Source organism: Ursus americanus, chromosome 3 (assembly GCF_024610735.1).
Source record: "Ursus americanus isolate L20-20 chromosome 3, mUrsAme1.1.p, whole genome shotgun sequence".
NCBI classification, from domain to species: Eukaryota; Metazoa; Chordata; class Mammalia; order Carnivora; family Ursidae; genus Ursus; species Ursus americanus.
This window is the reverse complement of record NC_142129.1, coordinates 7,381,697-7,396,494: the sequence shown is the minus strand read 5'-3', so window position 1 is coordinate 7,396,494 and position 14,798 is coordinate 7,381,697. Positions and strand designations below refer to the sequence as shown.

The 14,798-nt window shown below is 40.8% G+C and overlaps 1 protein-coding gene across 13 annotated transcripts in view; it reads right to left on the bottom strand.

Moving 5' to 3' along the window:
• The window catches only part of EZH2 (enhancer of zeste 2 polycomb repressive complex 2 subunit), a 64,996-nt gene that overhangs the window by 32,975 nt on the left and 17,223 nt on the right, over positions 1 to 14,798 (bottom strand). For 3 of the 13 annotated variants that reach the window (XM_045792406.2, XM_045792403.2, XM_045792405.2), the window contains exons 2-3: positions 5,953 to 6,076; positions 5,231 to 5,359 (exon numbers count right to left, since the gene is read on the bottom strand). In XM_045792406.2, coding sequence (XP_045648362.1) covers positions 5,231 to 5,359; positions 5,953 to 6,069 — 246 coding nt within the window. In that variant the 5' untranslated portion in view covers positions 6,070 to 6,076. Of the gene's footprint in view, positions 1 to 5,230; positions 5,360 to 5,952; positions 6,077 to 6,868; positions 12,190 to 14,798 lie in introns of those variants that run through there. The other 10 variants (XM_045792401.2, XM_045792407.2, XM_045792411.2 and 7 more) reach the window with 7 other exon arrangements.

The window sequence follows — 14,798 nt, the reverse complement described above, 5'->3', positions numbered from 1 at the left end:
GCCTTCTATTTTATATATTTCAGTGTAATCTGAATTCTCAAGAGTCATTTTGCAATGATGGCCTTTCAGCTGAAGAGAACAATTACAGTTTCATTAACCCAACAGATATTCACATGACCTGGTATAAAACTGCATCAATCAATACAAGGTAGCTCATGAAATCTGCCCAACCCTCCCCAAACGGTACTCCGGTAACATTCTTCTACAAAATCCAGTCAGAGAAGATAAAGCAGAATCCTAAGCAGTAAGTTTAAGTCAATCCATGTTATTCTAGAAGTTCTAGGTCTAATAAAATTTTATTTCTTCAGAGCAATAAACAATTTTTAACAATGCAGGCTAAACAATCATTTCCTCTGGTTCAATCTATTCTTAAAGTAGCTGTCAAACTTTGGTTTTGCATTTTGGGAAAAGAACTGATCTTTGCAGATCAGTGATCTTTGATCTTGATCAATGATCTTGATCTTTGTTGTCAAACAGCTGACTATCCGTGTATGTAAAACACCAACTATATACACAATGTTCGAGGAGAAAAACAGCAAATTAAAAGCGACTTCTGCTGGTTTATTAGGTGTACAAAATAAACATTTGACATTTTTGAAAAATTTACAAATGTCAAATACAGAATCTTAAGTTTAAAAAATAAACTCAGACATCAAGTATAGGATATATATTTAATATGACAGTGATATATAACCGCAAACATCATAAGTGACCTTTATTTTTTTTAAATGACCTCTTGGAAAAGCATAGAACATGTACAACATCAGTTCCTTTCAAAAAAAAAAAAAAGGAAAGCCTCCTTTTATGGTCATGTAAGAAATGTTCCCTCTATTTCAGCCTAGAGAAAGCCAGAAAGGAAGCTAAGGCTACAGTGATTTGAAAAGTTATGTGGGTGGGAAGGACGGGCAGGGTTAACACAGGACTCAACTCTCCAAATAAATACCAATAAATGGTTAAAGAAAGGCAAAGAGCTACAGTAAGCAACTTGGTGCCTCAAGGAACTAGTTTCCAAGAAAGGATGGCTGTGTTCAGACTAAGAACCATCCATTTATCTCTAAGACATGAGAAAAATGACCTGGCTCCCTGCCATATTTGCTCAAATGGCTCATGAGAATCTACACCTACTGGTTCTACAATCCTGAAATTTACAAAGAAAAGCAAGCACGTAACTATATTGAAAGTTGACAGTGTATTTAAGAGCACTAAATTATATATTGGGTACACTAGTGTATTATTTTTTCTTTGCAAATAGTAACAAATTTCTATTTACAATTAACTGAGGAAAGTCCATTAGGAGTCAAACACTGCAATCAAGTGTTTACATGTAAACGAGACAATGTTATCCTTTCTCCTTCAATAAAAATAATAAGTCCTAACTGCAAACATATAAAAGAACTTACATTCTGTTATTTTGATAGAAGCCTCTCTACCACTCCCACAAAAAAATTTGCAAATATCAAATGATAGATGATGAACTCATAGTCACTTCAAATATTACTTGGAGGATCAAACCTGGATGTATTAAAATGTTTTAATTCTTCATAAATGAGAGGACTATGATGTCTTTCTAATGATGCTGCTGTGTTAGGCATCCTGAAGAAGCCCCACATTTAAATATACACTAAAAATTCTATTTTCATTAGTAAACAAGACACAAAATTCCTACAAGAACATTAAATTCTCCTGGGAATCTAGAAATGCATACTGGCAGGGTATTTTTAAATTACTAAACCAATCAAACCACTTGCCTACAAGACAGACATCATTTGAGCAAGCCTCTCTTTCAGACATAATACACACAGGTAATAAAAATCTTGATATGAAGAATCAATGAAGGAAAGTGCCATCTGGTTTTTAGCAGGAAATGGACAAATGTACAAAATGAAATGCACTCATAAGAACTACGAGAGTAACTCCAAAACCAGTTTCTTCAGTAAAACTGGAAAAACAGACACACTGAAGAACAGTGAAGACTTACAGAAGATAAAATTTTTTACTGGTAAGACAACATAACGAAAGTCAACTAGAAGCAATGGTTTTTATAAACGGCCACATACTCTGTCAATACGGTGTGCATCCCTTGGTCTGTGCTTATCACTTAGTGATATTAAGGTGACTGCTCCTTAAAGAGATTGACTGAAGAGCAAAGGAAATAAACATAAAACACACTGCCACTGTCTTCAAGAATTCAGGAGTATTTTTAAAAAGAAAAATATTGACATATTCTGTATAAAAATTTATGGGCAACACTGATTAGGTTCTGTAACCTCAACACCAAAAAATAAATACCCACAAGTATCTTAGAAACACACATGAAGAATACACTATATTACAGACAGGGTGTCTCTAAGTTCAACTGCAGGGCTCCTTGATCTGAAGTCAGTGTCTACAGCGGCCACTCCGTTAGATCAGGGAGTGCGACCTTTGTCAGACATTCTTCACTAAAACAACCTAGATAAAAACCAGTCATTTTAAAACTGAGCACATCTACTTTACACGCACAGAAGGGATTAAAGTATAAGACTTGAGTGAAAAACTGAAAATTGTCGTTGAACGGTCCTCATACCACAAAGGATTTAAACTGAAGACAGCACTTACAAAGGACTGGCTTATAAAAATAAGCAGTTAATTAAAACAATGTTATAACAGCACTTCCCCATGTTGAAAGCCACAGACTTTAGGTGTTTGGACCAACACTGCAGTCTGAACTTCTGCCAAGCCTACTACTAGGAAAGTCTTTGCAAAACACACTAACTTTTATTTATCCTCCTGCTTCTGACCTACTTCGGACTCCAACTTTTAAAGCATATAAAAGAAATCGACATACAGCTGGGAATGCTCAAACTGAAGAAGAATAAAATAGGATACAGCCTCATCTGCAAAATAAGGAGACTAGACAGAGATCATTAAAGTCCTTTTCAATCCTAAAATTTTATTATTTTTATTGTGAGAACACCAAAAAGCTTATCACAAACTACATAAAAGTTCAGCTTTCCAAAAGTCAGTGATGATGGTTTTAAAGGGGGTTGGAGGTGGGAGAAGTAAACGATGAATCATCTGAAGCAGAACCAGCTATCAAGAGTAGCTCGAAAACTAACAGCCCTGACCAGGTCACCGTTCCATGCAACAAAAACTGAGTTCCTGAGGCGGAGACTGATTTCCCTCCATTCCCTCTTATTTTGTGAAAATGGTTTTCCTCACCCTGCGTGGGGTACTAAGTTTAGAAACAATTCTGTCTTATTACAATGCTAATTTCTTCTTACAATTTCTCACGTAAACTCACATTAAAAAGTTAGATTATCTTTACATTCAATGATTTCTTTCCATTTGACAAAACTAAAAGCAAAATTCGTAAATATTCATTCGAATGAACTGTACTTAAAATTATATTATGAACAACTCAAGTTGTACAGAAACAAGGACCTTTACTCATTTCCTAGTGTGTCTAAGCAAAGTGTGCTCTTCTGGGCCTGTATCAGATCAGTGGAGCAAGCAAACTGACTAGTCTTCCAAGGCCCAGTGTCCTCGTCCAGGGGGAGAAAAAGGCCTAAGATAACTATCACAAAGATTAACGGAGGTTCATGTGTGCAGAGTACCCAGCACATTGCCAGAAATCATTACTGCTGTTAACTTTTACTTATAAATGTAAGATGGGCTTTTGGTGGCATTTTGAAGAGTCGTGATAGGTGGCAAAAAGTAAGTATTCCATGTGTGCCTACTTAATTCTCCAGATCTCTATGCTTTATTCCTCTGGGGAGAACAAGAAAAGGTTTCTTTTTCCTTTACCCTCAAAATTTCCAAAAGGTCACCAGATAAAACTTTCAAAAGAATTACTTAGAAGCCCCATCCTTCTCCCTTTTGAGAACATTCTGACTAGCATAGGAACGAATCCCTTTCACGTTTAGTGTATTAATAAAGTCATTTACCTCTAATATGTAGGCCCTGACCTGTCCCAGATGATGCAGAAGGTATTAGCAGAATACGATATATATTTATACAACTGAAAGCCCAAGCTTTAAAGAGCTGTCACCTGACAAAATTAATAAATGAAAAGAATCACATGAAGTCCCGTGTTGCCATCAAGACCATCAGAGCATGCTCACGGTCATCACAGGACCACGCTACGGTGACAGTACTGACATCTCTGAGACCAGCGTGTCTCCTGTGCTAGCCGATTACTGCTTCCTACAATTTTTTGTAAGTATCATTTCCTCAAGTGAAAACGTATTTTAAACTAGATCCCACTGTCTAGATGCTTTCTGTGTTTAGGCACTCAGAGAAACAACTATCCACTGAGCAGTGTAACGTAAACTCCGAACTGCACTCTTCCTCCTCGTTTGGGTGCCCGTTCCAATAGCACTCCACCTCCTACACCATGTTTCCCCGTATAGACAGGTACGGACACTGCAGTGCTTTACCCAAAACCCTAATGACTGGTCCGATACGGTTTTTCAGCTTCTGCCATTTTCTGTTTGTTTTTTTTTTTAAATAGGCTCCACATGGAGCCCAATGCAGGGCTTGAACTCACAACCCTGAGATCAAGACCTGAGCTGAGATCAAGAGTAGGACACTTAACCAACTGAGCCATCCAGGTGCCCCAGGCTTCTGCCATTTTCTTTTCGTTTTGCTGCCACTGTGTTTTATGTGTCTTTTAATTATAAAATCCGCCATACATTTATTGCCTTCTTTTGAAAATAAGATTAAGATCTACCGCCTTCCTTTAGAAAATGCTGTAAAAAAAGGACTTCTGATCTCTTGACACTGAATTTAAAAATTCTTCGAGAGCCTTAGAATTTGAACGTTCAAATAATAAATAACTTTCTTAGTCCACGAATATGAATGAAAAGGAGACATTTCTTATAGCATACCTAATTCATATTAAGGGGCAGGAAAAAAGACAATCGTGGGTCAGAAAGCCTTGCTCTAAACAATGAAATGATGAGGCCATTAAAGAGTATTTAACGTAACAGTTTTTTTTAATCAACAATCCCATAAAAATCTATGCACCTACCTGGTAACAGTGAAAATATATGCTAAACGCTAGAGCTCTCTTATAGGAAGAGCTAGGAGTGTTACCTAAGGCAGCGACTAAGAGTTGCACATGAAAAAGAAAGAGCAATAAAAAGACGGACATCCTGAGGTGAATGACTTCCTATCAATAACCAACCAACATTGCAACAGCAAAAACCAGAATGCACTGATAATTACTACAGTGCGTGAGTTAACCAACCTCCCTGGTCCCGCGCAATGAGCTCACAGAAGTCAGGATGTGCACAGGCTGTATCCTTCGCTGTTTCCATTCTTGGTTTAAGATTTCCGTTCTTTCCAAAATTTTCTGACGATTGGAACTAAACATACTCTTTAAAAAAAATGAAGGAGAGGAGAAGAGAAATTGTTCATTGTTAGAAAATTCATAGTATCTCTGACGCAGGTTAAAATCTAGTGATTTCTCAAAAATATCAGGAGCATTCCTTCAAACACATACAGATTTTACACTAAACTGTAGTTTCCCACATTCCAATAGCACAAAAGTACCACACTTATTATTTTAGTAAGAGTGGGCGGGGAACAGAAAAATCATCCCATCCTTCCTTTGTTAACATCATATAAAAACAAAATCACAATGACTTTAGAAACATAAAACCCTGAAACACATTCCTTTATATTTGGGTCCCGAATCTGCACGTGCAATACAAAGGATACACTAAAAGGACAGTGATTTCGAAGCAGATTGACCAGCCATTAGATCACCATCTTTCCACTCTTGTTACTGTGCCTGGGACCATCTTTAAGTTAATTAAGACAGATCAAGGCTGTGGGTTTCCCAGCCTTCATTTATCTTACTATAACTATGACCTTGGCTGAAAATGGACCCTTGCAAATTGAAACTTATCTTTGGGGGGAGGGGGCGATCCTTAACCGCGGTGCGCACCACAGAAGATAAAGCTGTACCTTCACTTCGTCAGCCCGCCTGAACCGCTTGAGCTGCCGCAGCCGCATGTACTCTGATTTTACACGCTTGCGCCAACAAACCGGTCCCTTCTCAGATTTCTTCCCAGTCTGGCCCATGATTATTCTAAAAGCAATGGTTTCATATTAAAATCACTAATCTAACCAGCCTGAATATGATCACTTGTGTTTTCATCCCCAGCAAACGAACGATCAACAAAATAAACAGTACGTGACAGCGGTGACACGCGAGAAGGGTGCTCCCTGGGGCTGCAGGGCTACACCCTTAAAACAGTTCATTCTCCATGTATGTTCTGATTGCATACACCTTTTTTTTTTTTTGGAAGATTTTATTTATTTATTTGGCAGAGAGAGAGAGACAGCCAGCGAGAGAGGGAACACAAGCAGGGGGAGTGGGAGAGGAAGAAGCAGGCTCCCAGCAGAGCAGGGAGCCCAATGCGAGGCTCGATCCCAGGACTCCGGGATCACGCCCTGAGCCGAAGGCAGACGCTTAATACTGAGCCACCCAGGCGCCCCTGACTGCATACCACTTTTAAAAGGTATTTTTACTGACAAAGGTTCTCTACTCCTAAACAGCAGCCGTCTTACAGAAACGTGATCCCGTTACAGAAATGAAGCATACTACGCTAAGTTACTAAGCTAGTTTTTAGTCCATGAGGCACACTTCCAGAGGAAAACAATGTAGACACGTTACTCTAAGTCTTTCATCATTAAGTCAGCAGGTACAGGCATAAATAACACAAGTGAAAAAGAGAAATCCGAAATAGAAAAATTTACATCCAGCACTAACAGTAGAAAAGATACAGTACAACGTACAACAAATGTACAAATGAAAGTAGTCCGCTGCACACACTTTTGAACCGTGCTTCTCGCCGTAAACCCGGAGAAAAGTCTGTACCTCTGCCTCTTCTTGTGCCACCTTCACTCGCATGAGGGGTTTCTCTGCTAGCAAACCAAAAATGGAGCAAATGCCACGTAAATTCTTCTGCCTTATCTTCACAGTTGCAGGCTCTAGGAACAAATTATGCTTAAATGCGGTAACAGCCTATAGTCCCCCATGTGCCTAAGTCATACTAGAGCCCCCATTTTAAGTCTAAACAAGTGTCCTCTTCTAGACCATTTGCTTCTCAAAGTATTAAAATCATACTTGTACCTTCAAAAGATTAGGACATTTCTCTGTCAGACGGTGCAAAGGTGCCACATTAAGGATGTTTGCTTTAATTTATCTAAGAGCAGAAGAAAGCCAGAATATTTTAGATAAAAGGGAAGGGGGAGACTGACGTTCTGGAAAGAGCCACTGAGCAGCAGAGGGGGTTAGACAGGGCCGCGGTACAGTCTTTGCACGAGAGAGGAGGGTAGCTTCTCCCACCACACTGGTGATAAGAGGAAAGTAAAGGAATTCAAGTCACTTAAGAGGAAACTTGGTGATGACTTAAATATGGGAGCGGATGATGTTCTGGCTTGAACGTAACTGAGTAGAGCTTCAATTACCTGTCCACAGAAAACCCTCGGGCACGGAGAAATCGCCTAAGGAGACAAGATTTAGAGGAAGACAGCCTAGAGGTCAGTGGGTAACCTTCTGTCAGAATACCCACCCACCAATGACAAAGAAAGCAGCCTCGTGGATTACTCAGGCTGAAAGAGGGGCAAGATAAGCACAGGATAAAGGGACTACTAGGAACCAGGCCCCAGGCCCCGAAAGATAAGTGACAAAGATAAATACAAAGATAAATGACACAGAACTTGCCCTTGTGGAGCTTAGGTCCCACCTAACAAGGCTGAAAAGAAGAAAATGCAGTATGAAATATACAGGAAAAAGTCTGGGGGAGGAGGTGGCAAGCAAGGTGACAACTCAACCTTCAAAGTTGAGCTGGACTTCAAAAGGCCAAGAAAGAACAAAAGGGACCCTAAGGTATAAGCAGGGGACAGCTGGGTATGGGGCTCTGCCAAGAGGTTAACAAAGATGGACACCAAACTAGCTGAAGACCCCAAATTACAAGCAGTGAGAGAATGAGAAGAATGAAGAGATTTCAGAACCTGAGCTAAGTCAGCTGGATGCGGCCACAGAGATAACTGAAAAGGTCCCAAGTATGGCCTCGCCTTTGGGAGCAAAGGTAACAATCCTGAGACCCTAAAAGATTGGACTCAGGAAGATGATGCCATCTTTGAGGCAAAGCACAAAAGTGAAGAAGACGGAAGATGGTGAGGTAGGCCAAAAAGACACCAAAGTCAGGAAAAAAATGGGCTTTATTTAAGAAATAACTGGTAATTGTTTGCTTTCTACCTGCTAGTTAACAGAAGAGTTCAAGTAATTCTATGCAAATTATTTTCAGACATGTAGCACTTCAAAGGCCTAGGAACTAGAAGGGAAAGCCATCAGATAAAAAGGGATTATCTGGCTTCATTAGCTCACAGACTAATCACAACTAGTCCATCTGCTGCCTTGACAAATTCTTGGCCCTCGGAGGTAGGGCCCCTGCACCTGACAGAAGTCGGAGCAGGACTGCGGCACTAACTTTCCACCAGCGTGCGACACAGGTATTACCACAGTTCGCTTCTTTAAGTTGCACGTCTTCTGTGCTGGTGAAGAGGCATCGTTATGTCAGTTAGCATTTCATGTTTTCATACTAGAACTCTCCTTGTGGAGGAGTCTGGAGTCCCTTCCATGGTGTTCCTACCGTTACTAACAACGTCTCTGATGAAGGAGGTCACAACAACACAGTCTCTGACCACAGGTGTAACTGTACACGTGCAAGATCAACAGAACATTCCAAAATTGATTCTGGAACCAACCTCTCTGTAAGACAGCATGTATGGACAGATTTCCATGTTTAGAAATTTCACACAGCTCTTCCACACAAAGAAGTATGTAAGTGAAGATGTTAAGCTATAGGATGATCTGGTAAATATGCACAATAGAGAGGAAATCAGAAAACTTATGGTAAATCACCTATGGAAAACTATCCAAATACAAGGATCACGACTTCTGAATAACAATCTAAGAAACAAACCTAAAAGTGTGCAGACTGTTCTTTGAACACATAGGGATAAACAGTCTGGTCGACTAAAAAGTAATAAAATTTAAGGCACTATTTAGAAGAATGTTTTCCATCAAATAAACCCCTTCCCACTCTCGCATTTACAACATATTAAAATCATATTTTCATGTTTTTCACTCCCATAAATCCCCACTCTAAGTTCTTCAGTAGCAAGAACCATTCTTACTCATTTGTAAACTCTCAGAGCCTGGCTGTGTGCCTGGCAAATACATTTTTTCTTTAAAGAGAGAGAGAAAAAAAGAAAGAGAGCGAGCGTGCATGTGAGCACGAGTGGGGGCGTGGGAGGGAGAGGCAGAGGAAGAGGGAGAAGCAAACTCCCCGCTGAGCAGGGAGCCTGATGCGGGGCTGGATCCCAGGACCCTGGGATCATGACCTGAGCCAAAGGCAGATGCTTAACCAACAGATTCACCCAGGTGCCCCGGCAAATACATTTTTACAACAAACAAAAACAAAACACGCCTACTAACGAACACCAACGGTGAACTGCTCACAAAGTCTAGCTGTGCCACAAGGTATGAAAAGGAAGGGTGGGGCCTCCCATGTGTGGGCATGGAGAATGAGGGAAATGTACCCCACTACCAAGAAACCCCCAAGCAGCTGAGTCTCAGGGACAATTCAGACCCCATGGTCCAGATGACCTACCAATCAAGAGATCCTGAATATAAAACCTGGAGCTTCTGGAATTTCTTCTTACTAAGGAAGTACTACAGGGGTAACATCAGTACCTCCAAGTGGGTTGCAAACACCCAACACACAGACTCACCGGTTCTAAGCAGGCACTAAGCCTCCAAGGGTCAGCCTGCCCCTCACCCTTGCCCGGGAGCGGCAGCCTCGAGTCAGGTCTTCCGACTCTGCTTTCCACCGTACCACAGCCCCGTAAGTATTAAGTTCTAAACATTCATATACCGGCAGAAAGAAACCTGTATTAAAATAACGTGCCACTAAATGGATGAGGATTTGTGAATATGTCCAATTTTTAAATTTCTCATTCAAAAGATTTGTTTAGTTTCATAGGTAAAACGGCACTAGTAGAATTTTTATCCAGGATGTGAAAAGGACTTCTCTTATTCAAAACAGAGTACAGCTCTAGTCATTAAAACAAGACTCTACCCATACACGGTAAAACCAAAACAACAGGTTTTCTTTAATTCAAAAGACCAACCAGATTATGGCAGGAAACCATCAAAACCTTCAAACAATGCGGTAAAACCTTACAGAATAACACATATATAGGTTAAATAAAATTAAGGAAAATTACACAGTCTACAGTCTATTTTATGAATCAAACCAAACTCTAACAGCCTGACCACCATGCCCTTGTAACCCAGCTTTGCCCCACCAGAGCAGACATGGTGTCGTTTGTGGGGATCCCCCCCGCGCCCCCCACATCAGCTCGCCTTCTCGGGAAACTTCCCACCAACGCTTCTCTGAGGACTACCACCTACATGGCACCAGGGCCCACCGCTCCCTGCCGACAGTCACCAGTACACACTGGATACATGACCAGACTGGCCTGGTCACAGGGAAAATCTCAGGAGGCTCCCTGCAAAATGAGGACAAGAATGCTCACTCTTTTCCACTAGACTCGAACCTGGATATACATTGTGCAAACAATTGCTGGAAGCCAACTCACAAACATGAAAGAAGAGCCTACAAAAAAGTCAATAACAGAAAAAGAAAAAAACACCCAAAGCCAAGAAACGGACTCTAATCACCTCACCGAGCCCTGAACCAGGCGTGCTTTGCCAAACCCAACTCCAGAACTTCAGTTACATGAGCCAAGAAAATCTTTTTTTCTTAAACCATTTTGGATTAGGTTTTCTTGCCCCATGAAACACAGAGGCGTCTGAGATATATTCTTGGCGTTGAGACTGCATGTACAACAATGCCTGAATTAACAGATGCCGCGTTCTGGGGACCGCTTCCTCACTGTCATGGCGAGGGCATCACCAGAGGGACCAGGTCCAACAGTGCGGCTCAGCTGCCCGCCTGTAAGGAGCTTCCTGCATCCCCTCAGGTTTAGGCAGCCCCAGTGATGTGCCAGGACACAAGTCTCCACCTCTGGGGGACCAGGACACAAAGCCCAAAGAACCAGCTCTCTTCTCTCTCAGGTCCAGCCCATGAAGGGCCTTTATCTGAGTGGCATCCCTGACCCTCCTTACTCAGTGACCAATGACAAGGAATTTTCAAAAAAGTTCCTACACATTTTCAGTTCCTTTGATGCTTTTCCTTTGATGATCGTTCTTCATTCCTAAATGATCTGCTGAATCAAGGCACTGGCCATCTATTTACTCTTGCTGGGTTCTGTTTCTACTTGTCTTAAGAAAACTAAATAATAAACTACATGTACTACTTAAGTAACTAAATTAATAGCATTACCTCTGACTCTTTACTGACTACCGGACTCAATAAGGTCAAATACAAACCTAACAAAATTTAAGTAATACGATTGCAATATTCTTGATGTCCCTCCCTAACTAAAACATCTTTTTACTTCACAGTAAAGACCGCCATTAAATTGCCGACTTTGAAAAACTGCCGGTCCTTCAATAGTGTTTATGTTTAAAATGCTCTGAGGACTATGGACTATGAGAAACAAACTGAGGACTTCAGAGGGGAGGGGGGTGGGGGAATGGGATAGACCGGTGATGGGTAGTAAAGAGGGCACGTATTGCATGGTGCACTGGGTGTTATACAGAACTAATGAATCATTGAGCCTTACATTGGAAACCGGGGATGTACTGTATGGTGACTAACATAATATAATAAAAAATCATTAAAAAAAATAAAAATAAAAATAAAAATAAAATGCTCTGAGGGCAGCTGTTCGTCTCATTTAACAATTTCATTTTTTTCATGCTTTTTTAAGTTGAGCTCTGTGCCCAACGTGGGGCTCGAACTCATGACCCCGAGATCAAATCTCATGCTCTACTGACTGAGCCAGCCAGGCACCCCAATTTTTTTTTTTTAACATTCCATTTATTTATTGGACAGAGAGAGAGAGAGAGACAGCGAGAGAGGGAGCACCAGCAGGGGGAGTGGGAGAGGGAGAAGCAGGCTCCCAATGGAGGAGCCTCACATGGGACTCGATCCCAGAACGCCAGGATCACACCCTGAGCCAAAGGCAGCCGCTTAACGACTGGGCCACCCATGTGCCCCCAGGCACCCCAATTTTTTAAAAGATTATTTATTTATTTATTTATTTGGGGGGGGGAGGGGAGAGAGAATCACTGTGAGCCCTGAGGACAGAGCCTGGGGGGGGGGGGCTCAATCCCAGCGCCTTGAGATCATGACCCAAGCCAAAAATCAAGAGCTGGCCCCTTAACCAACTGAGCCACCCAGGAGTCCCCTCATTTATTTTTTAAGTTAAAGTCCATTGCTTTAATAAACTCAAAAATAAACTGACAGTGATTAAGATTTGTAGGTAAGGAGGGAAAAAAATACAAATTTAGAGAGACATATAAATGTTACCCTTGGCAAGAGATAAAAATTAATTACCTAAGAAGCAGATCTTATGCCTAAGGAGAAATAAAGAAATGCAGCCTGTGAAAAGGAAGACGGAGGGTGAGGGATCCAGGGGCCCAGCCCCACTGCACTGCGGGCTGCCCCAGGGGCCACCTCAGGCAATCACTCGAGTATTAGGTCTCTATGGAATCTGAGGCCAGGCTGTGTTCTAGCTCAGCCAAAGTTGGAACAATTTGAGTAGCAAAATAAGTCACAACAGTATTGTATTATAACTGAATTAACAAAGTAAGTATCCATGAGTCCATGATATAAATAAGTGATTAGTAAGTAAATGGGGGAAGAAGGGACAAATCTTCCTTACGGGGAATTCCAAATAGTAATAACTCCACTCTAACGGAAGAGGTCAAACTCAGGTCCCTTCTCCGTGAGCAGGGGCTGGACTCAGTCACTTCCACAGCAGAGTCTGGCATGGAAAACAGTACTACCCAGCAGAGAAGCCCAGAAGGCACCACCTTCATCTCAAATGATTATGGATAAACCATCAGGGACAAGCCATGTTGCCATTGTATACCCCCTAACATGATGTGATAAGGAGGACATTTCACCTCTGTGGTATTCTTCCCCAAAACCTCATAACACATAATCTCAGTCTTAGCGCACAAAAATATCAGATAAACCCAAACGGAAGGACGTTTCTACAAAATACCTGACCAATATTCCTCAAAACTATCAAAAGATCATGAAAACAAGGAGAGACTGAAGAACCATCACAGGGCTGAAGGCCTAAGGAGATAAGTAAATGCTGTGTGGTGCCCTGACCTGGATCCCAGTACAGAAAAAGGACATCAGTGGAAAAACTGGTAAAATCCAAAGAAAGTCTCTAGTTTAATTAACAGTAATATACTGATGTTGGTTTCTACATTTTGACAAATGTACCAGGGTTACAGAAATCTAAACTTATTCCAAAATAAAGTTTAAAAGAAAAAAGAGAGAGAGAGAGAATTAAGTCATACAACAATTCAATGTAAAAACATTCACTTTAAAATGACATCCACTTTTGGGGCACCTGGCGGGCTCCACTGGTGGAGCACGTGACTCCCAAACTCAGGGTTGTAAATTTGGGCCCCAAGCTGAGTGTAGAGATTACTTAAGAACAAAATCTTTAATTTAAATAAATAAATTTTAAAAATAAATTAATAAAATGACATCCACTTTTTAAAATGATAAACAGAACAAAAATACATAAAAAATGTGAAAATGTGATATAAAATGTTAAACCGGGGAAAAAAAACAAAAAAATGCACCAATGATTAGATCTATTTAAAAACATGAAGTTAAGGGGTGCCTGTGTGGAACAGTCAGTCAAGTGGCTCTTGGTTTCAGCGCAGGTCATGACCTCAGGGTCGTGAGATCAAGCCCCAAGTCAGGTTCCACACTCAGCCTGGAGTCTGCTAAAGATGCTTTCTCCCCTTGCCCCTCCCCACTCCAGCACGTGGGCTTGCTCTAAAACAAATAAATCTTAAAAAAAAAAAAAAAAAAAAAAGTTAAAAAGAACAAGCAGTAATTAAGGCAGCTGGTACTTTTATAAACCTTAACTTCAAACAAAATTGAGGAGAAAATTTCCACGTATAATTGTACTATTTTAAAACTCAAATAACATTATAACTTGAACAATTTAAAAGGAGGGGAAAAAAACTCCATAAAAGCTTTAAGACGGTGTCTACTTAAAAAGATAATGCACGTTTAGGCTACACTAATAGAAATACAGAATCTGAACCAAGGAAAGTTCTGTGCCCTGATTTCACATGCACTGATCAGAAGAACCAAGAGGATTCCATACAATTCAAATCTACTTTAGTTGTGCTTGAGATGGTCAGAGAAACGTCTCTTTGCCCCAGCTCAGTACAAAGATAGCATTAAGCACATTACACAGAAAAGAGCATTTGAGTTTAGAGTTTGAATAGAGAGAAGTGTTAATATACATTCACTCATTCAACACCTATTTAGTGAACATCCAACCATTACCAGGTACTATTATAGAAACTGAAGACTTAGCAGTAAATAAAACAGACAAAAATCCGTAACCCCGTAGAACTTAAAATCAACTTGGATGGAAATGATCAAAAACAAAGTAAAACGTTTAGTATGCAAGACAGTGCTGAGCACTACGAAAGAAACCAAACAGGTAAGTACAGGAAGGCAGGTATGGTAAACTGACAAACAGGAACCTGCGCCGACAGCCATCAGCCCGCTACGCGCGTTGCAAAGCCAAAGGGAGACAGAGATCCCGCCAACCAGCAAACC